This window comes from Lagopus muta, chromosome 10, assembly GCF_023343835.1.
Source record: "Lagopus muta isolate bLagMut1 chromosome 10, bLagMut1 primary, whole genome shotgun sequence".
NCBI classification, from domain to species: domain Eukaryota; kingdom Metazoa; phylum Chordata; class Aves; order Galliformes; family Phasianidae; genus Lagopus; species Lagopus muta.
Genome location: NC_064442.1, coordinates 9,629,635 through 9,656,976, shown reverse-complemented (window position 1 = coordinate 9,656,976; position 27,342 = coordinate 9,629,635). Strand labels below are relative to the sequence as shown.

The following is a 27,342-nucleotide window of genomic DNA, read 5'->3' as shown; positions in this document are numbered from 1 at the left end:
AGCTCCAGCCACTCTTCCCCAAGCCTGCAGTGACGTATGGGGTAGTTGTGATTGACATGCAGGACCTGGCACTGGGTCTTATTGAAGCTCATACAGTTGGCCTCAGCTGAGCGATCCAGTCTGTCCAGATCCGTCCGTAGGGCCTTCCTATCCTCAGGATACATCGTCACATACACACTCATTTCTTTACACAATTGATGGACTTATTCAAGTCATCCTTATTAATCTGTCATTGAGATCTTAGATTCAGAAGAAGAGGTGTAACATGTCACAGTTATTCTAACAGCATCGATACAGAAACACACAGATGGACACAGTACTACTTACTACCAGTCTTTTAAATACTAATCTTTTGTGGAACATGAGTTGTTAGTTGTGCCGCAGTGTGTCACTATTTTGTACTGTTTTAGCGCATTGAAATGTTAGTCAGACCGCTGGAGCCTCACAGACCTGCAGGATGTACAAGCTGTTATCATCACAGTGCAACCAAGACCCAGCTTATTTACCATAAGTGAGTGTTCTGATGTTTGCAGCAACAGAAAACATTCGCCATGGTGCAGCAGGGAGCGTTCCTTGTAGATACTTACCAAGGCTTTGTCTTCAATTCACACAGAAGGAAAGGTACACATGCAGAACTTCCTTCTCCAGTGGTTATAACAACCACAGCTGGTGCTGAGTGACTCAAGCAGGTGCCTTACTCTGCTGAGACTTTCATTTAGTGCAGCTGGACCACAGCTTAGCTCTCTTGTCTCTTGTTTTCCATTGCTCCTGTGTTCTCCCTCATGGTCACATCAACCTTATCTTTGTCTCTCCACTTTCTCACACACTTTGGGCCTCTCACACACTTCCTGAAGGGCCTAAAACTCCTAAAAGCCTTCACTGAAAGATGCTGTACAACTTCCTCAGTGGTAAATCACTGAGCTGCTTCGGCGTGCCTCCTTCCTGTGGGTCACATCGGTTCTCACAGGCCGCACATCACAGTCCTAGTGCTCTCAGATCTGAAAAGAAACCACCTTTTCCGAACCACTCTTTATTCACAGCCCATTCCTTCAGGCACTTCCCCTCGCTTTGCAGCCCGCTGCCCTCGCGCTGCTCTCTCACGGCTTCGTGTTTGCAACCACGTCAAGCAAAGCGAGTGCAGCGAGGCAAAGCGCTCCTGCACTCTGCAGGGACATGGGGCGGGAGCGCTTGTTCCCTTCTATTTGCAACGGCAGCGTGAGGCAACAGAAGCGCAATGCCTTGGAGCTGTCAGGTGGAAAACTGGCTGCTGCCTGCACAGAGTCACAGCGAAGGCACGGGACGAGAGGAAGCGCTGCTGGGAAGGCGGGCGGCGCGGCTACACGGATCGCTCCCAGTGACCCTCCGTGCCGCCCGGCCGCCAACTGCCCCGAGTCGGCAGCCGAGGCGGCGGGCAGAGCAGCGCAGAGCAGCGCCGCCCTCAGGCCGAGCCCGGAGCCGCCCGTCCCCGCCGCGCCGAGGGAAGGGGCCGCGCCGTCCCGGCTGGCGGCGGCGGCGGCCCCCGGCGGAAGAGGAAGTGGAGTCTGCCCGGGAGCCGGCGGCCGAGGCTCCGTGACGGGCGCGGGGCGGCCCGTAGGCGAGCGGGTGGCGGCGGCCGAGGAAGATGAGGGCCGCTGTGCTGCTGTGGGCCGCGCTGTGCGGATCGCTGCTGCCGCCGGTAAGGGAGGAGGCCGCGCAGCCGGGCTGAGCGCCGGGCTGAGGCGCGGGCGGTGGCGGGGCCGGGCCGGGCGCTGCAGCGCCGTGGGGCTCCGGGTGTCCTCGCCGCGGGGCCGGGGCCTGTAGCTCTCTCCGCCCGTAGAGGCGGCGGCTCTTCCTTCGGCCCGGCCGCGGTTACGGGGCTCGCGGCGCTCCGGGGGCGGCTCGGTACGCTCCGAGGTGCCCCCAGGCCTCCCCAGCTGCCTTCCCCCTGCCCGGCCCCGCGGCTCTCCCGGTGCGGTTCCGGCTGCGCGCACAGATGCGGGCCGCGCTGCTGCTCCGGGCGCTGGGCGTTTGCGGCCCGTTGTTTTGCTCGTGTTGTTTGTAAATGACGCTTCGTGGGGCATCGCCTCATGACGTACGGGGATGCCATAGGTAACCTCCTCCCTAATGGAGCCGGGAAACATGGCAGCGAAAGACCTTCATCACCTCTTGAAGCCGTATGGAGGCTACACCTGCGTTACATACCACTCTGCTAAGTTTTTTTTTCTTACTGTGTTTTTTTGTTGTTTTTTTTTTTTTTTACATTTTTTTTTACTTGCTTTGGTAAGTCAGGACCTAGAGTATCCTGCTGGATAGCCTCAAAGTAGGCACAGTTTTCTTTATCACTGTGAGCATAGCTGTTGGTGAAGCAACTCATGTCTCTGCGCAGTACTGCCTTGCTATCTGTGAGCCCCATGAAGCTGTTGTCAGTTGCATTGGAGTTTTCTGACGTTACTCCTTGGCCTTAACCCTATGGTTTGCTGCTACTGACATAGGCAGGGGTTTCCCTGGCAGCATGTGCAACTCTAGGCCATGCCCTGCCTCTTCCCATGCTCTATGTGTGCCTCAGCAGGCCGGTTCTAGCTGAGCTGTTAGGTCAGCTCACCAGCCCTGAGAGCAGTGCCCCAGGACTGGCAGCATGAGGAGCTGGGGCTGCTCAGGCAGCAGACATGCAGGGAAGGACCACCTCTGCTCTCCAAGCACAAGGAACTGTTCCCCTGCCCACAGTGCCCAGAGGGAGGGAGTGTTTGTGTCACAGTGCCAATGGAGAACTGTGAATGTTGCTTGTTCTGTTTGTGCCAAGTCTTTCTTACCTTCTTACCTTTTTGTGAGATTCATGTTGTTACTTGCTGCCTGTAAAATACTTTTCTCATGTTCTGCGCATTTTAGTTTCTTGTGTGTTTTATCTGGATGCTAACAATGATGGACCTTATAAATACAGGCTTGGCTTGGTCTTGTTGCCCACTGAATCCCATCAGTACAGGTGTTCTGTGTGGAGGGGTTACCAGTGCTCTCAGAAGCAGAACAGTGAGCTGCCCAGCCTTATATCCCTGCTGTACCTGGGGTGCATAATAGGAAAAATAAGGATTGAAAAATATCTTTTTCTCTATGAAAGATGAGGAATTATACATGGAAGGCCTAAACATGATAAAAGGAGGCATGAGGAGGGAACCGCTGGTCAAAAACAGGCAACAAATTGTTTGAGGACCATTGAGAATTGTCTTCACTGAGAAGTGTCTTCAGCCAGGGGCAGCAGCTGGGTCCTTTCCTTGGGTGAGAACATTTTTCTGCCTACGGGATAGGCCTTCAGTCCCAACCTGTGGCCTTTGTCTTTTGTGAAAGAGGAAAACTGAAGCAATTGCAAAACAATAAAAATTCAGTTGGATGCAGGATTACTTCAGTTGGGATGTTCCAAATGAGGTACAGCATGCCGTGTTTCTCTTCATCTTTTGCTTCTAGATTAGAGCTCAGCAATGAATATATCAGCTCTGGATCCCTCTCCTGCCTTGTGGGCAGGAATTGTATTCCCTGATTCATCCCTGGAGCAGGAAGCCTGCCAAACACAACATGCGTATCAAATCAGCAAGTAATCACTCCTTTTAGGCAGGCTTGTGCTCGTGTAGCATTAACACTTGATTTTCTGGAGCACAGAAAGTATTTCTTATTCTCTTTCAGGAAGCAGAAAGGGCTTTAATGAATGGAAATGTCTTGGTTTTGCACCTGTTGAAGTCCCTTATGCTTTTAATTTGCCATTAATTTGTACTTTCAGGTGGCTGCATTTAAGAGGAAGTCTCGGTAGTTCTGTACTAGTGATAAATCATGAAACAATGTGACTCGCCAATGGCTGAAGAACTGCTCTGTGCTAAACAGTTAATGTGCTCAGGCCCTTTGACACAGTTCTCCCAGCAGATGTTCAGGCTCTATGGTCGATAGAATGGATTCCTCTGAAGAAGGTTTTTGCTATTCAAACCAGGCAGACATAAACCTCTGAAACAATGTCGTCACATGGCTTTCTTTTCTCAATAGGTCTCACTTGCTGTAGAATAGCCAGTCTAGGGAGGGAGACTTCTGTAGCACTCTCATTGATTAGCACCGTGCGTGTGCCAAAAATTTGGGATTCTGTCCTGTTGCCCAGCTTCCCATCTCTCGTAGAATCAATCCATTCATGTATTTCTGAAAAATTCTGGAGGCACTTTCTCTTCCTGACAGATTTTTAGGGGAACATCTTCACAGTGAGAGTCTAAAGTTTAATTTAGACTCTTTTGTTTATTGCAGATAAATGCAGATGAGGGAATCCTGCACGCTTCTGGAAATGGTGTAACTCCCTTAACAAAGGATTACTGCATAGCCTACAATTCTAACTGGATAACTCTCCCAAGCAGCCTGGACAATGCTGTAAGTAATTTCTAATCATACTTTATAAAAAAACTAGAACACAAGATGAATTTGGATCAGTTATAACTGATCTTCATGTCTTTGAGCTAAATTGGTGCTACACTGAAAAAAAAAGGATTTATGCAGTGAACATTTGCATCCCTTAACAAGTCTTTTCTAAAGTTGGTAAAGGTGGTACTCTCTCTGTTTAACACTAGTTTTAAATACATTATTCTTTTGTTTTCTCCAGTGTCATCACTATGTCCAAGTTTTAGATTTGCGAGTAAAGTTTTTTGTTTATAAAAATGTTGTAAACATGTGAAAAGTTTTCTTCTATTCGTTTGTCAGTTTGATCTCTTTTTAATTGTCTTGAAACCATGTGGTAGAAGAGGAGACTGCCTGGAACGTTCATCCTGCTGCGTTTTTGAGAGTTTTTCAATCCAGGGTGTAAGGCAAAAGCACGTCTTCTCCATCCAGCATTCTTGCTATAAACAGGAAATGCTTTGAGTTTGGAAGTGGTGAAGGCAGTTTTATTCCTCTCATTTCTCTCCTTTCCCTTCTGTCATTCATTAGCAGGTTAACTCTTTAAAACAGAAAAAATCATGTCTTCCCAAACATCTTTGCTGTGCTACTTTGGCCACTAGGATGCCTTCACTAACTAAATCCTGACAACAATTTTAAAATCATTGTTAATCTTGAATTCAACTTTAAGAATAGAAGGAGTTTTTTGAGATGCCAATTGTTCTTGAATGCTTATTATGCCTCAGAACTCTGGTTATGTTGCACTTGTTTTTTGGTTTTGTTTTTTGACTCATAAATCCTGAAAATACTACAAAACGTACGCTGGATTCTCCAGAACTACAGGCAGTGATTTTCCTATGTAATATGTTATTTCAATGGAATTTATATGAATATAATATTTCCAATGTCTTACGTTTACATTACAGCTACAATTGCTGTGGAACTTGTTACCAGCAGCCAGATGTTTCAGCTATGCACAGCTACAAACCTCCTTCAGTACTGTGGGCTGTAGAAACCATTGCCCCAGTGTTATGTTGCTAAATGTGTGACTCCTTTCTGTTATGCCTTTTTGTGGCAAACCTCAGATTAGGAAGCGTATTAATCAGTCTTCCAGGTAAGAGTGAGTTATCAAACTGCTTTCTTTCTGCTCTTCTCTCTGCAGACTTTCAGGTCTCTGGAAAACCTGACTTCTACGGTACTCTGCGATTCTTCTGAAGTTCCTGCTGTTGTAATAAAGGACAAAGCAGTTGTTGTGATGAGAGGAAACTGCACTTTTTTGGAGAAAGCAAAAATTGCTCAAAGTTTGGGTGCTAAAATGCTGTTGATTGCCAGTAAAGCTAGGCTGGTAAGTTACAACATACAATTTTCTTCTGTACTGCCGTAATGTCTTATCTGTTGGTCTGAGGTCGTGTTGCTCAGAGATAGTTCAGAGAAGTCCCAGAAGCAGAGGACCACAGGGATGTGTGGGATTCCAGTGTGAGTTGTTAATCTTCCCTGCTGAGTGCAGTGCTAGTGCTGCTGCTCATGTGACCAGAGGGCCATGCTCCCTGTCGTCATAAGTAATATTTTGTTTTAAACACACAATGAGGAAAAAATAAATCAGGAAAACTTCATCTGAAATTGGAAATACAGAGGGCACTGGCATATCTTTATAGATACTCCTGTTACTCCTTTTTGTTCTCTATTACAGCTGCAAAATATAAGTACAAATATTTGCAGTTTCAGATATTGTGTCATCACAAAGTGTTGATCTTTGCTTTAAATGCATAGGAAATAAAAAGCATGTTTTGTTTGTTCCTTATAATCCTGTGAAAGCACAAGGCCTTCATGAATCCAAATGTGTTGGTTGTAGCTCCTGTTTTGACTTAAGTACATCTGCCTTTGTTAACCTTTTGCCAGAAGTGATGAACTAGCTCTATTTTCCTCCCTACAAGTATGATGAAATGTGAAGGACATTCCGTGTATAGAAACCTGCTTGGCAAACAGACACAACATGTGAACCACTGACACTTTCTCTTCTAGTCTCCTCCTTCAGATAACAAGACTGATTTTGAAAATTTATCTCTACCAGTTGCTCTTATAAGATATAAGGACATAATGGATATGCAGCTGGTAAGTAATATAATTTCAGCATGTAATGGTACGTATAGTCTGAAGATTTTTGAACAAATAAATAAAATAATTTTAAATCAGACATGAATGTCTTCCTGGTTTGAATGTGAATAGATACTCTTTCACAGGATGGATATTGAGTCATGAGTAGGCTTCCTGCTTCAAGTTATTTGAAAAAACATTTAATTAGAACACTAAGAATGGGAAACAATACTGGAGAGAGGGTAATAAATAAAACTCTTCATCTGAAACAAGATAAGTATCCTTCAGTAGGGTTGGACAGAATTGCGATGCCTGACAAACATCAGGAGCTGTAGTACAGAAGCAAGAACAGCTGAGCTTACATCTAGCAGCATGGTATTTTGCAGGCAAGCAGTCCCTTGTATAGGTGGTCCTTAAACCAAGTGTGATTATTATTATTTTTTAATTATTAATATTATTTTACTTTTTTCTTAATCCTTCCAAGATGATACGTTCTGTTTCTATAGCATGACAGCGTCCATTACGGAGAAGTTAGCTGGTATAATTCAAGTTTCTGTGGATGAATTCATGGTGAGATGGGCAAATGCGTAGCATTAAAATCTGGCAGTTTGCTATCTCCTACACTTGTATTCAGGGGAATTTGTTTTTCTTTGATTTGTTTGTTTTATTTAGTGTCAAATAGCTTTGCTAGGCAGAAGTTGCACTCCACATGTTTTCTAGTAAATAGCAGAGGCTTGCAGCAACCTGTGTAGTCTTAGCTCCTTGGATTGCATTTGCAAGCTCATTTCACCATTTCTGCTCTTAACCTTCAGACCTGCCGTGGGAAGTTGTAGCAGGTAAGTGTGCAAACTGAAACTGTGCCTGCATGTCTAGGATTTGGGTTATTTTCTCTATTGTCCCATTAAAGATTGGTTCTTGCAAAGCATTGATATGCCATACTCATGGATGAGTTGTTTTGGTTTTCCTCTGTCTTGAAATGTCTTCAATTAAGCAAGAGAAGATGATGATTTTTGCTTAATTGAATGGCTGTGATAAATACTTTACTAACCTGGAGGGAAAGTAGGTCAAGGTAAGATCCCTGATTGATACAGACAAGACTCAGAACAACTTAATTGCCTAGTGTTGTTCTGTGTTGTTTCTATGTAGCTATAACAATTCACCAAGTAACTTTCCTGGTAGATTAGTGTGCCAGGTGATGTCTCATACGGCAGTTGAATCAAGGAGAAAAAATACTCTTTTTGTCTTAGAAGCTGTCTTCATGAAAGTAGTAAGAATTAAAGCCTAACCTTGAAGTGATTCGTTCCCAATTCTGTTGTGTTTTTTGCCAAAGCCTTCTGTCACATCACCAGCAGTAGCTGTTCTGAATGATATGTGCTGCTTAGGTGCTGTCAGCCATCATGCTCTTCCTATTTCAGCTGTATTTGTTTTATTGCTTTTCAAGGCTTCCAACTTTTTCTTTTTAATTAAGAAGAGTGACAGTACCAGTCTGAGGGGAGCTGGTTGGTGTTTTCGTACAAGACTTCATTTCTGTTAGCTTTCATCACTTGAATCAGGTGCACGAGGAGTGTTGGTAGCAACAGTGTCACAGACCTTCTGGGAAGTGGGCAGCTCTTGTGCTGTGTTTCATTCTAGTGCTCTGTGGTGGCAGTTGAGACTTCACAAGTTCTCAGTGAAGAGCAGAACAGTAGTAACAAAAGGAAATAAGTGCTCTATACTCTAATGTGAATTATGCTTCTTAAGTTTAGTGTAGCTGAAAGGAAGAACTGGGTTTAGACATAGACTGAGAATCATGAAAGTTGAAAAAGATCATCTAGGGCAGCCGCCCACGAATGCACCGCCAATGCAGCCTGCTAATTTGTAAATGTGTAAGTCATTAGTTTTTTGTTTGTTTTTACGTACAGGATGCAGTAATTAGAGTAAGACTTCTTGCCTTTATCCAATTTGTTTCACTTCCTACAACTGTAATGTTTCAGCAGTTTTTCTTCTGTATTTTCTAAAAGTGTGATAATGTGTTTCCATAACTTGAGGCAAAGGAATGACTTCTGACTTCTGTAGGCTGCAATAAGGTTAATTTCTGTAATTATCTAATTCAGGTGCTGAGATGAATCTACTTTCTTCACAAATGGCCAATGTTTTCCACTGCACTGTTCAGCTTCCCATTCAGTCTCTCCACTGCCAGTTTGATCTTCCTGTAGCCCAACTTGCCTGACACATTCACATCTTCTGTTTTTGTCCCACATGCAGTCTGTTAGCAAGTCTGTTCTTCTACCACATCTATGGAGTCTGTTCTCACTGTGGGGCTGCTTTAGGTGCCCTGGCTTACTTCAGCGACAACAGCAAACTTTGCCCATCACCTGTCAAATCATCTTCCTTTCTCATCTTTCAGTCTAGTTGAAGCACACTGGTTTTGCTTTCAAGGCTTCTGTTCAAACTGGTATCAGTTATGTCTCTGCTCCCTCTCACCTTTTTCAGTCTTACGTTTTTTAAGTTACATGAAATTGCTTTCTTTTCTTTTTGAATCCATCTCAAATCATGTTTGTGAAAACTTTCAAAACTTTCTCTTGCTGTGAGTTTTTACTGTGTCCTGTCCGAAGCATCTTGCCCGTATCTGAACTGCGAGGTTTGTGGTTTCAGTAGTGAGAGGCAGACCTCTGCTCATATCTCAGTGGACGTATGTCTGTTTTTCAAGGTAATGCACTCCAGAGATGTGTTCCTACAGAGCTGAGGTCTCTGCTAGCACTTGGTGTATTTGGGGGATGAAAAGCATTTGGGCTACAGGTATAACTTCTCAGAAGCGTTGTAAGATGGCAAAGAAGTACCTTTTTGCCTTGTTCTATCTATATGTTGTCACAGCAATAGTAATAAGGCTGTTTTCAAATCTGAGCATCCTGGAAGGTGGTATGAAAGGCATCAGTGTTTTACAATGATAAAAGTATGGGATATGTTATACACTAAGTTAAAATTGTGGTTGCTACCCTGGTGCAGGTTAAGAGCAGGAAATCGTGTTGTGTTGGAAAATAAGTAATACAGTTTCCTTCTAGTCCTTGTGAACCAACTTGTTTGTTGTTTTTCAGACTCTTGGAGATGAAATTGATGTGGCTCTCTATTCACCACCTTTGCCGGAGTTTGATTGCAGTATGGTTGTCATCTTTGTAATTGCTGTGTTCACTGTGGCACTCGGGGCCTACTGGAGTGGAGTTGCAGAACTGTAAGTCTGTACAACAGAACTGATTAAATTAAATGGACTCAAATTCTGTGAAATCTGTAGCTGTTATAAGAAACAATGTTCTTTTGGGGTACTAGTTAAAGAGTTAGAAGACCCAGGTGCAATTAGATGCTTTCCCTTGAGCTTCTTCTCTATATATGTAACATTTGAAAAATCACAAAATTGTTGTGACCTAAGCTGCTTAGAGTTTTCAGCTTAAAATAATTTATCTTTGATTAACATTTCTGAATAGGAGGAGTCTGAAGGCAGGCATGCAAAAAGGTGTAACACAATGTAGACTTTCCTGGTCTCTTCCTCTGCTGTATCCCTCAGTAGGTCCTTGAGGAATCCTTAGCAGTAGATTGTACAAGTCCCAGAGGAATAATGCAGCTCTTGGCAGGATGAGTGAGAGTTGATGTTTTGATAATGTTTTGTTACCGTATGCCCAATAACTAGCATCATAACACTAATATCTGCGGAGAAAGTATCATCTTCAACATCCAGTGATGCAGGAGGTGTATATACATATATGGTCTGCACAGGGACCTGTACTGCCTTGTCCCCACAGGCTGGGTAGCACCTTCTGGGATGTCTGCACTACAGTTCTGTCACTGGGAGCACTCAGGAACACAATTCACTTGTGTCTGGGTGGCTCCAGCCAAAGTCCGCTCAGGCTTATCTACCAATGATCCGTGCGTTATCTGGTGGATGGCAGCAGAGCCAGGGGGCAGAGCAGCTCTGGGACTAGGTAGAGGAAATGAGATGTGTGTAAAAAGTATGGTGTGTGGCCAGAGCAAGGAAACAAGTGGATAGGAGGGGTTTCTGCATGGTGTTGGAAGACCGTGCAGCTTTAGTGAGTGAAATAAAGCATGCTAGGTGCACAGAACTTGTTTTAGTCTCAGGTTAAATTGGATGTAGCTGGTCTTGGATATCTGTGCACGCAGCAGGGCCAGCATGCTTTACTGCATACAGCTTCATGCTGTCTGTTCTAGTACTTTATTCCCCAGAACTCAGAGTGGATTGCATGTGATAACTGTGGCTTCCTCTTTCCCACCACTTGTTATGCAAATAGTGGTGATTTTTTGTTTTCTAAAGAGATTAAAGCAATAGAAGGGGGGATTCTTTCTTAAAGGTTGGATGTGATTATACTTCTTTTTTGCCCCACAGTGTTTTAGGGTATGGCTGCACTGAATGCTAAAATAACAAAATGTGATGCTGTCTCCCATTTTGGAGGAAAAAAAACTAGATGTAATTATATTAAACTTGTTAGACGTGCACTTTCATAAGTCTAGGCTGAGCTTTTTTTTTTTTTTTTTTGCTGCTTATTTAAAGCATGTTCTCTAAGGTGATTCATCTTGCTCCTATGGGCTTTTTTCTTTTGAAGGTAGTTGATTCAGTGCTGAATTCAGCATTTTGTTGTAGGTAGGCACTGGGATCCGTCAGGAACATGCTATCTGATGGGCAGGTTTCACTAGTGTCTGTACAAAGAGTAATAGGGCTATCTGCTCAAAGAACAGAGGAAAACACAACAGTTTGTCTCCTTATTTTGCATGGTGAGCTATAAATACGGAGTATGCATGCATAGAAACCTGACTTCTGGTGAAAATGTGTACTTTATGTCCCCCCCCCCTTCATTTACTCTGCGTTTTAAAGGTAAAAGAATTAGTTACTAGCTGGCTTTGTTACTCTTATGTGTGGGGGCTTTGCAGAAGCTTACTGTCTGTAATTGAGGTTTTAGACATTGCAATTTGCATGGTTTTAATTTGTCATAGAGATTGACTGTATTTAGTTCAAGATATTTTGAAGTCAGATGTGGTGCGCTAATAAAGCTGAGAGCACACATCCTAAAAAGGTAAAAAGTTCTGATATTAGACAGCTTTTCCTCATACTGATCAGGATTTTGATTAGGAATTCTCATTAAAGTTGACAATTCCTTTACTGGTGAAAAGGAAGGTGGGTAAAAACCTTTTTCTTGTGAACTGTGCTAAGTTAGAAGTGCACAACTTCATCAAAAAAGTTGAGAGAAAATCAACACACATTCAGCTTTTCTGAGATCTTTGAAGCCTGATAGAGATGAGGTTTAGGTCTAAATGCTGTCAGTTTAAATGCTTTATAAAAGACAATTCTGATCACAGTAGAACTTCTTCATAATCTCTCATCTGAAATAAATGTATTCGTCATTTTCCTAATATAGTGAGAATTTGAAAGCAACGGCAAGTCCTGGGGACAGAGAAACAAGAAGGAAGAAGGAGGAAAATGTTACTTTCACCACTCTGACAGTTATCTTGTTTGTTGTCATCTGTTGCGTCATGCTGATTTTACTTTATTTCTTCTACAAATGGCTAGGTAAGAAACAGTGGGTAATCTCATTTGATGTATTTTCTGCATGATCTTATTAGGTGTCTAAGTCTGAGAAGCTAGATTTCTAACTGAAAATAAGACTAAGGGGAGGTTTAGTTTGGATATTAGGAGGAAGTTTTTCACGCAGAGGGTGGTGATGCACTGGAACAGGTTGCCCAAGGAGGTTGTGGAGGCCCCATCCCTGTAGGCATTCAAGGCCAGGCTGGATGTGGCTCTGGGCAGCCTGTTCTGGTGGTTGGTGACCCTGCACACAGCAGGGGTTGGAACTGGATGATCTTTGAGGTCCTTTTCAACCCAGGCCATTCTATGATTTCTACATATGATTTTTTTTTTTTATTCTACACTCTGTCATTGAGGAGAAAATTGAAAAAATACAGTTACTAATGAAAAAAGAAGGAAGCTTTCTTCTACTGTCTTAGATCTGCCTGTACAGTGCTCATTCTGAGTGAAGTACTGTGGAAGAGGGGTGACTGATGAGGAATTTTAAGAAAGAAAGAAATCCTCCTTGATAAATACTGATGCTTCTGGGAAGATGACAATGAGTACTATTCTTTCGAGTCAAGTTTTTTTTTTTTGTTGACCTTGGGTTTGTGGTTGCAGTGCCCTCATTAAAGTATCAAGCTAAATGGCACTGCCCTGATAGAAAACACTGAGGCACAGCAGCAATAAGGTAGTTTCTTGAATGATGCAATTTGATTAAAGTCTTGTTTCCGACCTGTTGATTTTTTTCCTTCTGCAACCAGAAGACATGCACTTCTTAAAATGGCACTTTCTAGAGCAAATACTGTAACTTTCATTCTGAAATCAAATTCCTTCCAAATTCAGTATTTCTTGGAATTTTTTATAGTTCACCCTTCAATTTCCACAGAAGAACTTTCACAATGCTCATGTCTGGCTTTGTTCAGTTTTGGTTGTCTTGACTGTATGGGCAGTGCTATGCTGGCTAAACGTGTCTAAATAGAAGACTGATTAATCTTTTAATTTGATCAATAGTTTCAGCTTAAAAATTTCACCTGTTTACGCAGTTTCAAGAAGTTTTAGGAAGAAGTGAAGGAGACTTCTTAAAGGAGAAGGGGACAGGAGGATGAAGTGAAGAGTGAGGCCCTTTAAAGGAGGAGAAACAGAAGGGAGCAATAAATTAGTCAGGGAGAGAAGAAAATGTGAGTGGTTCAAAGAAAATATGTAACATCTTTTTCGGAGAAGCCTTAGTTCTGTGCTCTTTGGATCAGACGCAAACTGTTACCATGGTATGATATGCTGTTCTAGGGAAAATTCTGTATTTGATTAAAAACAAACAGCCAAATGAAGCCCCACCACGCTGATGTGATTACCATAGCATGTGAATGTCAATCCTAACATCAGTACTTGACATTAGGATCAAGTAACCAGCAAAACTATACAATTTCCCTTAGCTAGCTTCTCTGTGTAGACTAAATTCCAGATATTTCTAGATTTCCAACTTCCTTGTGTATTTCATACCTAAACTTTAAATAATGATTTAAGTTTTGGGTTACGGAATTTTCTCTGTTGTTGCTTTCTCTGTGATGCTTTTCTGGTAGCTGGAATTAATTCTGAGCAGGTCCAAGTTGATATGAAATTAAAAATCTGAGGGTACTACTCATACTAAACTAAAGAGTGTGGAGGAAAAATAAATACTTTAGGAAAAAAAAATCCAGACACTCCCTCAAGTTTTCTGGCTTTTATTGGTTCTGTTGCTTTCTTTGGTTCACTTATAAAAGGTTAAGCATACTTGCAGCTTCACAAATGAGAGGGAAAACAGATGATCTTTAAAGGACTCACACTGGCATTGTGCTTTAACTCAATGTTACAACATTACTATCTTGAATATACAGTACAGAATTGCACAAAGTATGCATAAACTTGTGATAGAAGCATACTATAATCATGGTCTTTAAAGCAGAACAGTGCTGATGTATGCATTTTTTGTTGCCTTTCTAGAGGTGCTAAAAGCAATTACCTATTTAAATTCTCAAATTGTGGCATAATTGTGTAACTGAAGTGCTACAAGAAGTGTTTCCAACACAGAGCTGCTTGTTTGCTCCCCTGCAGGGGTGTGGGGGAGCAAAAGGGAGAAAACTCGTAGGTTGAGATGGGATTTTTAAAGTAAAGAAAAGGCTGTGAGCACAAGTAGAGCGGATGGAGGAATTCAGTCACTCCTTCCCATCAGAAAGGCTGGTGTTTAACTAATTCCAGGCCTTCATCATATATAATGGCTACATGTGAACACAGATCCCTTAGATGTCTTGGGACTTCCTGTAGTCCTCCAGCCTACTTGCAGATGGACAGAAGTGTGTGTTCTGGGCTGCTTTGGTCACAGTTCCAAAATGTAGCACTATGCAGGCTGCTTTGAAGAAAATTAACTATAGTCCAGCCCAAACCTGCACATCTGTCTTCTTATAGATGTTAGAATTACTTTCTAACCAGACCTATGTTGCAATCAAGAAAAAAACCCAAGCGAACTACTGTTTCTGTTGTCTGCCTGTATCTCAAGGAGCTTACTGTAAGTCAGGATTTCCAGGATATTACAAGTTGGAACTCAGAATGTAAAGACACTTCCCAACCAGGTAGCTTAATAGAAATTTTGGAAGGGGTAGCATGTTCAGAACCCTAAAGAGCCACTTAAATCATCAGTCTGATCTTGTAGTTGCTGAAATTTTTATACATGAACAGGCAAAATGACTGCAGGGAAATTTGATGGGAGGAGTATTAACAGAAATTGAGAAAGCTGGTAGTTCTAAAAAAATACATCAATTTTAGCTATAACCAAAGAAATGCATCTCAAAGCAGTATCAGATGTCATTTTTTTGTTGAAGGAAGAGAAGAAAAAGGTTGGGTTTTGGTCTTTGGTTGTAGATGTTCCTTTGTTGATTTTCAGTTCTTTTTATTTTATTTTTATTGCTATTCAGAGATTTCAAAACTGGTGTCTTGAAGAGAACTAATCATGGCAGAGACATTTCAAATTTTGGCCTTTTTTTTTTTTGTAATCTGTTGACTGTGATCTCCAACAATGGTGCACTGAGTAGTGCTACAACTGTTAACAGTTTGCATCACGTGTATGTTCCTGTTTACCATGCTTTTTTCCCCACTGTATTTTGTCACTGACTCCTGTCTCTCACTCTTTTTATCTAGTGTATGTTATAATACTGGTCTTCTGCTTGGCATCTGCAATGAGCCTGTACAATTGTCTTGCTGCATTAATAGGAGAAATCCCATTTGGGCAGTGCAGGTACTGTATGCCTCTCAATTTTTATAAGGTGTCTTTTGGGTATCTTCTGGTTTCTACTCAAGGTAGTGTGAAAATGTGAATGCAGTTTGATAAAGTCTGCTGTTGCCAAAACTCCTGAGTGTTGGTGAAACAAAGGGACGGATGAGGGGGTGTGAGGATGAGAGCACTTTGTACTGCACAGCACAGGTGTGTGTTTTGTCTGTTGCGGGCTTTCACTCAATTACTTTTCTTTCAGGATTGTGTGTGGCAACAGAAATATTGAAGTGAGGCTTATTTTTCTTGCTGCATTCTGCATAGCAGCAGCTGCTGTTTGGGCTGTGTTCCGAAATGAAGATAGGTAAGTGATGCATCCTGACTTGAAAGGGTAATATGAATAATTGTCCTCAACAAACTTCCTGTTGTGCAACTCATTCTGGCACATGATGTCCTTCTAAACTCCAGTGCCGATTTCAAAGAAATTATAAAAGTATTTATGAAACTTACCAAGTATGAGAATAATAGAGAACAAAGCTATACAAATGAACTGTGTGGTAATTTGGAGTTGCAAAAAAATTGTGAAGGTGAGGACCAACTAGCTTGGTTGTTACTGATCACTATGGAATAGAAAGGTGTAGAAATAGGAATGTAAGCATGAGATCATAAATAAATACTGTAGTAAAATCCTCAGTACTGGAAGCAGGGCTTCTGGTCCATTTCCTCACTGAGCAAGTGAGCAGCCGTGTAAGTGAACAGCAGCAGCCTGCACTGTCCTCTGCTGAACTCATTTTCTGTGCACAGCAGTGGGATTAGGGAATAGCATAAAAGCTACTGTATTTTTGCAGTTCCTTTAGCAGTACTTCATAAAAAATAGCTTCATGCTTTTTGTTCCCTTTTGCAAGCTTGCTATGTCCAGCACAATCCAAAATATCAGTATTATATATAGATGCCATGAGTAACATGGACAACGTGTGAACGTGTGTTCTTATGTTTAGGTGGGCTTGGATGTTGCAAGACATTTTGGGAATTGCTTTCTGCCTGAACTTCATTAAAACACTGAAAATGCCCAACTTTAAGGTATTGTAAGTTACAGGGCTTTTTTTGGTTTTTGTTTTGTTTTTTTCTTTCTTTTCTCTTAAAAAAGGTTTTATAATACCATGTATACATAAGTTCAACATCAGGAGATAGTTTTTCAGTACTTAGGAAGTACTGGAAAACAATAATTGTTTGCTATTTTTAATAATGAAAAATAAAAAATTGGTATGATGTTTTTTCCCTTTTTTTCCTCCTCCATTCTTTATTTATTTTTTAACATTGTGTTACAGTAATTTTAACAGAAACTAATTCTGTAGTCTTTGAAAGCCTATAGTAACAGTTCTTTTGTTTTGTTTTTTTCTTTCTGCCAGTCCTGTGTGATACTTCTAGGCCTTCTTCTTCTCTATGATGTGTTTTTTGTCTTCATAACACCATTTATCACAAAGGTATGACTGAATTTCTCTTCAAAATAAAAATAACATCTGGTCACTGTGGCAGTATTTTTGTCAGACAGATTAGTATTTTGGTATTCTTGAGGCAGAAATGCAGACTTCCTTTTCTTTCTAACCCTTAAAGACAGCAGTGGTTTAAATTCCTATTTTATATGGGTCATAGATCACAGTGCTTGTTTAAGTGCCATAAATTTCTTAAGTGAGTTAAGTCTTCTGCAGTCATAGAGCCAGAAATACTCTCTCCAATTGTGTGACAGGGTGATGATGAGAAATGACTGTTCTCCAGTTTTCTTCCTTTTCTTCCTTCTTTTGCTTTCCCTTTATGAAACATGCTCTTGTACTTTCTGCAGTGCTCATTTGCAGTATGCTACGAATTGTATGCAAGCATACTTTCTCTTCTTTGGAAGCAGAAAGGTCATGGCAGAAAAACCTGGCACATCTTTATCTAAAATTTAGCAATACCTGGTGGACTGGTTTGATGTTTTCTTTTTTTTTTTTCTTTTTCTTTTTTTTCTAAGTCATTTTATGCTGAATGGCGTGTTCTTATACTGAAAACAGTACCATGTAACACTGCTTTACTTTTAATGTTCAGGAGTTTTCCTGAAATTTTCTGGAAAAAATTGTAAGATGAAGTGCAAGCACTTCTTGTAGATGTAGTACAAGAATGCTTTGGTGTATTAAAGTGCTAACATTGGAAAACCAACCTTAATTTCAGAATGGGGCAAGTATAATGGTCGAAGTTGCAGCTGGTCCCTTTGGAAACAGTGAAAAGGTATGAATTTTTGTTTTAACATTCACAGCTTATGAATACTGACATTTTGTAGCTAATTCGTAGTGTGCTTTTCGGCATAACTTTCTCACAAAATATAGCCAGCTTTTGCTATTTTCTTGTAAGTATTAAATACCTGTTGACTTGGGTTTGATCCTAGAATGATGGAAACTTGGTGGAAGTCCCTACTGAACGCTCAGCTCCCCATGAGAAAGTAAGGATTGTATTTCAGATACTGGATTTTTAAATCATTCCCTCTGAAAAGACTATTCTTTTGGGGAAAACCTGACTATCCAAATTTCTCTTCAGGGCCTGGAAATCGTTGATCAACACTGTATTGTTAGGATAATAATCCAGACTTGCTATTCTCATTATATGATTGAATGCTGTCTTAAGTTGTTTTTGGTGTGTGCGTATTATTTGTGAATCTTAAATTCCAGTTTATCTATTGCCTTAGGCTTTGTCCACTCCTTGTTGGTTTCTGGTTTTCACTTTAGGTCCTACCTATTTTGATGTCCTGCATTAGTGACACATTAATGATACTAAAACTGCTCATTCATTAAAAAAACAAACAAAAAAGAGCCACCGAGATGCTTTAAATTAGATTTATGTGGGCTTCTAAAATACTGTTTTACAGTTACCTGTGGTTATTAGAGTGCCTAGACTTGAATACTCAGCAGCGACACTGTGTGACATGCCCTTTTCATTGCTGGGTTTTGGAGACATTATTGTCCCAGGTGAGCAGACATTTTTTGCAATTGTAACTTACGGTTTTGATTCTCAACTGGCTTAAATTAGGATTTATTCTACAGAGTAATTATTAATCAAATGCAACAGTTTGCATTGCTGTTAGTATGGAATACAACGAAAGCCAGAGTAGAAGAGAGCTTGGTGTGTTACAGTACACTTGAATAATGATGAGGTTTTGTTTTTTTTATTACTTTTCTTTAGCGTTGCATCTTTTGATCATGTGAGTTTCATAGATAAATCCAGTTGTCAATAGTAATGAAATCTCACTGAAATCTGGCAGAAAGTAAGGATTCTGTGACTTAATAGCATTTTTGTGTCATAGACTGCATAATTAGAGTTGAGGTAATGGAAAATGTCTCGTCAAGTTTTTCTGTCCTTCTCAGAAGATCTGAATTTGGCCATAGCTCAACTTGGAGTCTTGGGCAAATTAGGCACAAAGCACCATCTCGTGATGACTCTCCCTTTTCCTGTGATCTGCACCGAAGCAAAATAGATGATTGCTAAGAGCATTAAAATTCTATTGAAGAAAAGTGTTAAAACTAGGTTGTTACTTTTCTGTCTTGGTGCCTTTGAAGTAGCACTGAAATAACACAAAGTACTTACCTTGCTTAAATGTAAGAAAACCTCTTATTACCCATCTCAGTAGCATATTTGTGCTGTGGTTTAGATTTTTCAATACCTAATGCAGGATTTCTGAAACTGGTCCACAGCTTCCCTGAAAAGAATTGGGAAGAAGATAACACACAGCGAGGGGAACTCTGACTGTAATTTCTTTTTATGCTGCTTTGATTTGGGTAATTGAGGAGAAAGGAATTCAGGACTGAACTACTCATTAAACTATTGGACTGTTTTTCCTCTCTGTTCAAGGCCTTCTGGTTGCCTACTGTCGAAGATTTGATGTTCAAACAAGTTCTTCTTCTGTATACTATGTTTCCTGCACAATAGGTAAATCGAGATATTTTTTTTTCCAATAGTAGTAATCTTCATGCTATTTTTTTAATGGCAGAACTACATAGTTTTCTTCAAGTAAAGGCTTAATGTTGTCAAATCTTTTCATAAATTTTTTAGTGTGACCGCCCACGCTTTAGGTGAGTATTTTTATGATAGATGCTTTGAGAAAGCATGCAAATACATAACGATCTATTGTCCCTCTTCCATTATATTAGCAAGGTAGATACTAATTAAAGAAAAAAAATATTTTCCTGGTTTACTACACTACTGGTTTTGTTTAAAAATATACTTTCTCTTGATCGTGTTTTATAGCTTATGCCATTGGTATGGTGCTGACTTTTGTTGTTCTGGCATTAATGAAGATGGGACAACCTGCCCTTCTCTACCTTGTACCGTGTACACTCATTACTAGCTCTCTTGTTGCTTGGAGGCGCAAAGAGATGAAAAAGTTCTGGAAAGGAAGCAGTTATCAGGTAGGGTGGATGCCTTGAATATTTTGGTTCTGTTAATTCCTTTGTATGTAAGTACTTGGTAATACCAGCAATCCATTTATTTTTTCTAGTCTTAATGGTTAATCTTCTATAAAGAAAAGGAAGGAGCTTTGACTCTTTGAAAATCTTAGCCTTGTGTGTGGTATGACAGAATGAAACTTGAGGAAAATGAAATAGCTGGTTCAGCACTCACAGAAGGTCATTTCTTCCTTTTTTTTTTTTTAAACAGTGCTTATCTATCATCTTGATGTGGTATAATATGAGTCACTGAGTTGAGTATGCAGATTCCAGTCTGCAGTAGCAGTCCAGTATTAAGAGATGGTTCAAGAGGGCTGGTGATGTACAAGAATCTTAGACACTAGTTCCTGTGTGTCACTGGCGTTTTACATTGTCAGGATGATATGGAGTGTTCAACAGCAAAGTGTCTGGATGGTTATCTAACTGTTTCCTATCCCAGTGCACATGTACAGTCCTGTGGGATTCTGCATCTCCCCTGAGGTAATCTCTGCCACTACCCAGGTATTGCAGTACTTCAGTACCAGCAGCCATCTGCCTCTGCCTGTGGACACGCACACCTTGCCCTGATTGTGCCACAGCTGTGGTAACTATGTGTCAGGGGCCCCTGCCAGCTGGCATTTATTCTAAGACTGATCTCAGTATTGCTCTAAATTTAATGCTAGAGACCTGAAATAAAATGTTGAGTTCAGAAACTATCTCCTGTATGTGGGCTGTGTTGAACTCAGCTCAGAGAATGGGTAGAGAGTTGATCGTGGAAGCTGGTGATGCAGAGAAGCAGCTTTTTACTCAGCTTCTGGATTGCAAAGTTGAAGTGGAGCAATGGAAAAGCCACTTGGTGGCAATTCCTCTAAAAGTAAAACTGGTAGTCGTGCAGCTCCTGAGGTATTGTCAGTTAAGCGTTGCCTCCTGTTGAGGTAATCAGTGTTTTGCACCTGTGCCTGCTGAAGGCTGACTGGCTTTACAATTGCTCAGGAAAAGATTATCACTTTAACTAGCTACCATTGTATCTTTGTCTACAAAAGAGAAGACTTTTTGTAGGTCTAGCACATAGAAATGTATCTCTGTAGGTCCTAATGAGTTTGGTTTACCATCCATTTGAGTACAAATTGGTGGCTGTTTGCAATTCTGGAATATGTGTTACATATCAAAATCCATCCAATCGTAACTGACTGTTGGGAAAAGAGCTTCACTATTTATTTTCCTCGCTTGAATTCTGAGTAAGGTCAGCCTATTGGCCTAAGCAAACCTGGCAAATCTCTTTAGCAACAAAAATTTCTTGCACTTCTAATAGCAAAACTCATACTTGGGAGAATTATGTTGCCATAGTAGTTACTTCACGTCCTTTAAACTGGTTCCTTGAAGGATTAAAACTGCTGTGAACTTTAGCATGTTTTGAGGTCAGATGATCTCATTTCTGGCACAGTTTAAACTGCTGATTTCCACCCCCCTCTACTCCACCCCCAGTTAGACTTGTCTCTGACTGAACGCTTCTGTGTAACTTTTAGTAAAACTCTTCCTTTTCTAGAGTTTTCCAAAGATCTTTTCTATGTTTTCTTTTCCTGAGGATGTTATTCAAGTTATGCTCACAGAATGCTGTCATGTTGACCCTTTTCATACATTGTCCTCCCAACATAAGGCTGTAATTTGAGCTGCCCTTACTGATGCAAATAAACAAACAAAAAATCCATGCAATCACAATGTCCAAATCTCCAGCTTTGAGTGCTTGTTCTGAGGAGGAAAGATACAGGAAGGAGACAAGATTACCTTTGGCTACCTTGAGCTTGCTGAAATAATTTGGACTTGATTGAAAGTGCTCCATGGATAAGGGGTAATCAGACATCTGGGGAGCTTTGCTTTGTCCTTATGGGAACAGTGAAACCTTGCAGACTTGTCAGGGCAAAGCATGCTAAGATAGGGGTACAGCAGGATGTACAGGGTATCAGATGACTGAGCTTCATGAATGCTGCTATTTCTTGAAATCCACTAGTTAGCTTTTTTTTTTTCTAATTTAAAAATAAGTTGTCATTGTTGTATATGATTTTAATAATTGAATGAATTTTATTTAGGTATCGGACTCTCCCAGGACGCCTTTGCTACAAGGTGTGCTTATAGCCTTCTTTTAATGCAATTTGATTAATCATCTTATGGGATTTTTTTGCTTTTTGTCCCCCTCTGCTTCTTTTCATTCTTCTTCTCATCTATTTTCCTTTCAGTTTTTTCAGAGTAATTCATTAGAAAGGAGTTAGCAGTGAAGTCAAGTTGTAAATTTGCTTTTATTCTCAGTTGTTGTTTTTTCCTTTAAAGGAGCACAAAAAACTTTATAAAATGTGAATGGAGCCATGATTCTCAAGACCGAAGGAAGGCTTTGTACTCTTTTTTTAATTCTTTAACTTCCCAAATCCCTAGGAGTAACTTCAGGTGTTTAAAAGTGATGGTATTTGTGCTGTTATTAAATACGTGCAAGTTCCCCTGCTAATCGTTGTGTGCCACTGCATTGGTAAGAAACCTTCCTAGAGCTAAACAACAATTTTATTGTCTTCTGTCTGTTAGAATGCTAAGCATTTTAATTTGTCTTTAGTAACTGCTTCTGCAGTCTCTCTGTGATCTTGCTGCTTAGCAATTTACTTCATCTTCTACTGTCTGCAGTGCTTGCAGCAGGACAGGAAGTAAGGATTCAGACCAGCTTTTGAGGTATTGCTGCTGTATGGTTCCTAGACCATACCAAGAAGGTTTCGCCTCGGTAGGCTGAAGCTCGTGACTGCTGACACAGACATGGTTTTTATTTTCACTTCCATTTTCGCAAGCACAGCACGTAGAGAGCAAGGCAGATTTCCAAATTTCATGTTTTTGCAGAATTTAAGCACCTGAATATAAGCTTGAATTACAGACAGCAGACTAGCTGTGTATGTATGTTTAAAGATTTTACCTTTACTTGTCCGCTCTGTGCTGAAGAAAATTTTAGATAGTGAACTATGGCTGAGTGCAATTTAAATTCTGAACTAGAAAGTACTTTTCTCATTAGCTTCTGTCTTCTAATAAAGTGTACTTTAACAAGTTAAGGTTGATTTAAAAGCCTTTGTAGTAAAGAAACTAGATACAAACCCAGAAGGAAGCTAAGAAGTGGGAGGGATTGGATACACATTAAAATCTGATGGCCAGACTGTATTGCTGCTGTAAAGTTTATAGTACAGATTTTTCTGGGTCTTTTAGTTTGCTTATACTCCTCAGATATGTCTGTGTGACGATGTTTGATACTTATTTCCTAGTTGTCACCTTGAAAATACTGTTTAGTTTTGATTGGTACAATCTATGAAATCATTTCAGTAGCACCATGGAAAATCTAGCAGTTGTAGAATTTTCTAGTTGTGCAAATAGTCTTGCCAACTTTTTACAGCCAGTCAATAGGAAGTGCTTAGAAATGTTCCTTACCTTTCTCTGAAACAATAAATCAGCAGGCTGGCATGTTACACAGCAAGCATCTGCTGTTTTGTACTGTCAGTTTAAATTATGTTTTCAAGACGCTTGTGAATTAATCACAGGTGTGGTTTAAGAATTAGGTGAGTGCAGTGTTATTGGAGTGAATCTTATTTTCTAGTGTGTAGAGGTACTACGTACTCTTTTATCTGTCATGACACCCCATGCAGCCCCCCAAAAATGTCAGGAATTCAGATGTAAGAAAAAGGCTGGTGAATTTGTTCCACTTGAAAAATGTTTGTCAGCTCCCCACAATGTACAGTCTGATGTACAGGCTTGGAACAACAATTCTGTCCAAATATTAGTATCTTCATCTTGCTGCTGGCTGTTGTAAAGATTTCTGTTGCTTCAGCATTGGCTTTGAGGATGCAGTTATTCTGAGAGAACCTACAACTGAAATGAACTTATGCAAGAAGCTACTTAAGGGAAGTCTACACGTTTAGAAAGCCATCTGTTGTGCCTGACTTCCAAGCTGTGGGCTATCCTTGTCATACATTGTGGAGAGATTCGAAATAGCAGGTTTTTTGGTCTTGTGAATTTTATGTATCAGAAAGCCCAAAATACCTTTAAGTTTAGAATCATTGTAGAATGCCGTGGGTTGAAAAGGACCTCAAAGATCATCCATTCCAACCCCTTGCTATGTGCAGGTCACCAACCACCAGACCAGGCTGCCCAGAGCCACATCCAGCCTGGCCTTGAATGCCTGCAGGGATGGGGCATCCACAGCCTCCTTGGCAACCTGTTCCAGTGCATCACCACCCTCTGCGTGAAAAGCTTCCTCCTAATATCCAACCTAAATCTCCCCTGTCTCATTTGAAAAACATTCCCCCCTGTCCTATCGCTATCCACCCTCGTAAACAGCCATTTCCAATCGTGTTTATATGCTCCCTTCAAGTTTTGGAAGACCACAATGAGGTCTCCTCAGAGCTTTCTCTTCTCCAAGTGAAACAAGACCACTTCCCTCAACCTTTCCTCATAGGAGAGGTGCTCCAGTTCTATTAGCCGTTCTGGTTCTAAAGGGATCTCAAATATTCGTTAAGCAGAGACTTTAAATATTAAATACATATTATGTCATAACCACATTTTGTGCTGCTTATCTGATTCAGAAAAGAATCTTTCATGTTGGGATGCAGTGAATTATTGTGAATAATGTTAACTCTTCCTTCTGGAAGCAGTTTGTCACTTTAATGTGGGAAACATTTTACAAAAATACTTTCCAACACTGTCCTCTCTACGCCAGCTGTTGGACGATACTCCCTAGGGTAAAGGGGAAGCCATATTCACCATACTCTGTGTAATGTGGTACTGGTTGGTTTTCTTTTTTAATTTTTTGTTTGTTGTGTTTTGTTTTTCCTGGAAACAGATAATTGAATCCTCATTTAAAATGACTTTGGTTTCTGTAATTGTAGGGAGTGTTTTGCTTTGGTTGACTTTTGATGTGGGTTTTTGGTCACAGTACAGGGCCAATATTCTAGATATACTGAAGTGAATGTAAAGTTTACCATTGTTTGGTATTTGCTGCTAGACTGCATGTGTGCTATTGCTATTCTTAGGTGTGTCAGCAAGCCTTAATTCTCCTAAATTCTGATGTGTGAAGATAAGAGGTGTGAAAAGACCTCTTTTGGTCTTAGTTACCTTGATAGTGTGCCCACTAGACTCCTAATCCTTACTCCCAATCCCAGTACCTTGTTTCTGGTTGTCTCAGCTTGCTGTACAACATGCTGGTGCATCTGGGTTTAAAGCAGCTTAGTTGAAATAACCTAATTTTAACAAGATATGTTTGCATACCTTGGATTGACCCTGCTACGTTTGTATAAAAGGACGTGGCACAGATGTGGGTCATAGCTAAAGAGGAGAGATTAAGAGAATGACTCTTTTTTGCCCTATCTGGAGAGTCATATTGTGCTTAAATGCTTGTGATACAACAGTGTTGAAGTTTAAGGGTAGTTCAGTGGGTGCCCGTCAGGAAAGTAATCTTGTCCTCATCACATGGAAATCTACCCTGCTTGGAAGGCATGTAGCCAGCAGCTCATTCATCCATGCCTTTGTGTCCCTTTTACTTCTAAGCAGGATGGGTCACTCTTGAAGAAATTATGTAGGTTTTTCTACCTTTTGATGCTGAAAGTATTATGCCTTTGCCCTGATAACCCTGCCATGCTACTCAGGAGCCCCTGAGATGTTCTGTTTTCAGCAGTGCTACTGCTTTCATGTTTTCTGTCCCTGTGTGTCAGTTGTTAAAACTATCCAAAGCTTCCCAATCTTTGGCCTCCTGTTAATGATGAAGTTCTCCAACTGGAGGATCTTGGTTTGTCATGCTAACAAACGTGCCTACTACCTTTGTGATCAGTGCCTTGTCCCAGGAATGAAACCAGAGCCCTTGTTTTTCTCTAACAGTAGAGCAGTGGATAGCGAAACAAGCTGCTTTTTCGTCTGGGAAGAACAAAATTGTCCTGTGTTACTCAGGTGACTTCTAATCAGTTGCATTAATCTGAAGTTAAAATTGATTGTGCAGTAATCTAGTTCATGTTGTCTTCTGCAGCACATTTTTACTGTTCCAATTCCTTTGTTCTTTTTAAGATGATAGGAAAGTTTACAAAGGACACATTTGCAGTACACAGCTAGCTTGTACTGTTATGAAAAAAGGAAGTCTTTTCTATTCAAGCTATTGCTTACTAACTTTAAGTGTTAAGCAGGATCTAGGCTCTATTTCCAGTTCTCCAAAGTGTGTCTTGAAATTTTTTCTTTACCTCAATCTCTTTTTTTTGTTTTCCATTTCAACAATTGAGACACTTTTGATGTGTACACTTAATTTCTAGAAGAATACTTGAATCTTTGGACAGTAAATGCTTTTATAGTGGAAAGCATTAACCAAGATAACTTTGATTACTTGGCTTGAATACTTTTCTGATCTACATAGAGGACTTCCTATCTGTATGCTGCTAAAATGCACTCCTAACATATGTTTAATTATATTTCTCTTAGCTAACAAATACTTGTACCAGTAGGGGTAAAGCAATATTTCTATATAAAGAACTGTCCTCTTTTTTATTACTTTTTGCACCTAGATGATGGAACATCTGGATTACCCAGGAAATGAAGAAGGCACGGCACCGGCCAGTGAGCAGCCTGGAGGACAATAACATGTAGGATTCTGGCTTAAAATAGTATTGAAATTTTTTACAGATGAGTTGCAGTAAATTTGGTGAAATTTTCTAGAGTATTTCATGCTCTGTGTAGAAGGGTTTTTACTCATGCACCTATATTTTTATGACAAATATTGTTAATAACATAAGAGTAATCAAAATAGATCTGCATTTTTACAGCCAAAACATATCTAATAAAACTGTGCCTTATTTTGGTTTAAATGAATGGATATTTTCTATGCAATTTTCCAAATGTTCTCCTATACAGTGTATTTTTATAAAATTTTCTTGCCCTTATCACTTTGCATGAGATGTCTTGTTAATTTTGAATAAGGCTGGTCAAATTTAATTTAAAAAATAAACAGTAATAGCAGAATTCTTCACAGGATTTCTTTCCAGATTTTGAATGTGAAGACAGATATTAATGTAACTACAGAATGAAACTATAGTTCTGCAAGTAATTGAAGAAACAGTGTGTAATGTTAATCTATGTAGATCGTAAGCCATAAAATAGATAACAGGGCAAATTTTAATTTGTAGTTGTGAGCTTTTTTTTTTTTGTTTCATTTTTCTTGGTGGGATTTTTTGTTTGTTTTTTTCTCTGTAGTTTCACAGGCTTATGCCTTGATCATGAAAATTGTTAAGCTTTGATGCACATCTTTGGATTATATGCATTGTCAACCATCAAAAACACTAAAGGTGTGTGTGGGAGGTACTTACAGGGTGGCACTGGAAACTTAGATGCAGCTCCTGGAGTAGCTGGCAAACAAGACAGTGTTAAAGGCCAGAAGTTTTTGTTCAACAAGTGTGATGTAAATCTTTAAAAGGGGAAAAAACCTGGAATTTTATGTCTGGACTGGTTCTTCTCTTACCTGTCAGAACTTGATCTATATATGTGGTCTTCATTTGGCTTTGCATCAGTTCAAAGAGATGGGGGATGAGAGGGCACATGTTTCTAGCTTTTGTATCTGTTTGTATCTGTACTGCAGCTTTTTTTTTTTCTTT

The 27,342-nt window shown here is 40.3% G+C and overlaps 1 protein-coding gene across 4 annotated transcripts; it reads left to right on the top strand.

Annotated features, from left to right (window-relative positions):
- The first annotated feature begins 1,451 nt into the window (after positions 1–1,451).
- Positions 1,452–27,342, top strand: SPPL2A (signal peptide peptidase like 2A). Of its 4 annotated transcripts, XM_048956049.1 has the most exons (17): positions 1,452–1,675; positions 4,252–4,371; positions 5,534–5,716; positions 6,394–6,483; positions 9,540–9,673; positions 11,865–12,016; positions 15,182–15,278; positions 15,514–15,615; positions 16,250–16,331; positions 16,661–16,735; positions 17,457–17,513; positions 17,671–17,724; positions 18,148–18,247; positions 19,128–19,205; positions 19,524–19,684; positions 21,787–21,820; positions 26,260–27,342. In XM_048956049.1, exons 1-17 carry the CDS (start codon positions 1,622–1,624, stop codon positions 26,289–26,291), a joined length of 1,605 nt encoding a protein of 534 aa, XP_048812006.1. In that variant the 5' UTR covers positions 1,452–1,621; the 3' UTR covers positions 26,292–27,342. The 4 variants fall into 4 exon arrangements, with proteins under 4 accessions (XP_048812006.1, XP_048812005.1, XP_048812008.1 ...); XM_048956048.1 differs by lacking the exon at positions 21,787–21,820 and having other exon boundaries at positions 1,453–1,675; XM_048956051.1 differs by lacking the exon at positions 17,671–17,724 and having other exon boundaries at positions 1,454–1,675.

What these genes read in the sequence shown, in the direction of transcription:
- SPPL2A (XM_048956048.1), top strand. Translation starts at nt 1,622, where the DNA reads ATGAGGGCCGCTGTGCTGCTGTGGGCCGCGCTGTGCGGATCGCTGCTG. An exon ending in ATCCCATTTGGGCAGTGCAG is followed by an intron (nt 15,279 to 15,513) that starts GTACTGTATGCC and finishes CTTTTCTTTCAG; the next exon opens with GATTGTGTGTGGCAACAGAA. An exon ending in GTGTTCCGAAATGAAGATAG is followed by an intron (nt 15,616 to 16,249) that starts GTAAGTGATGCA and finishes TCTTATGTTTAG; the next exon opens with GTGGGCTTGGATGTTGCAAG.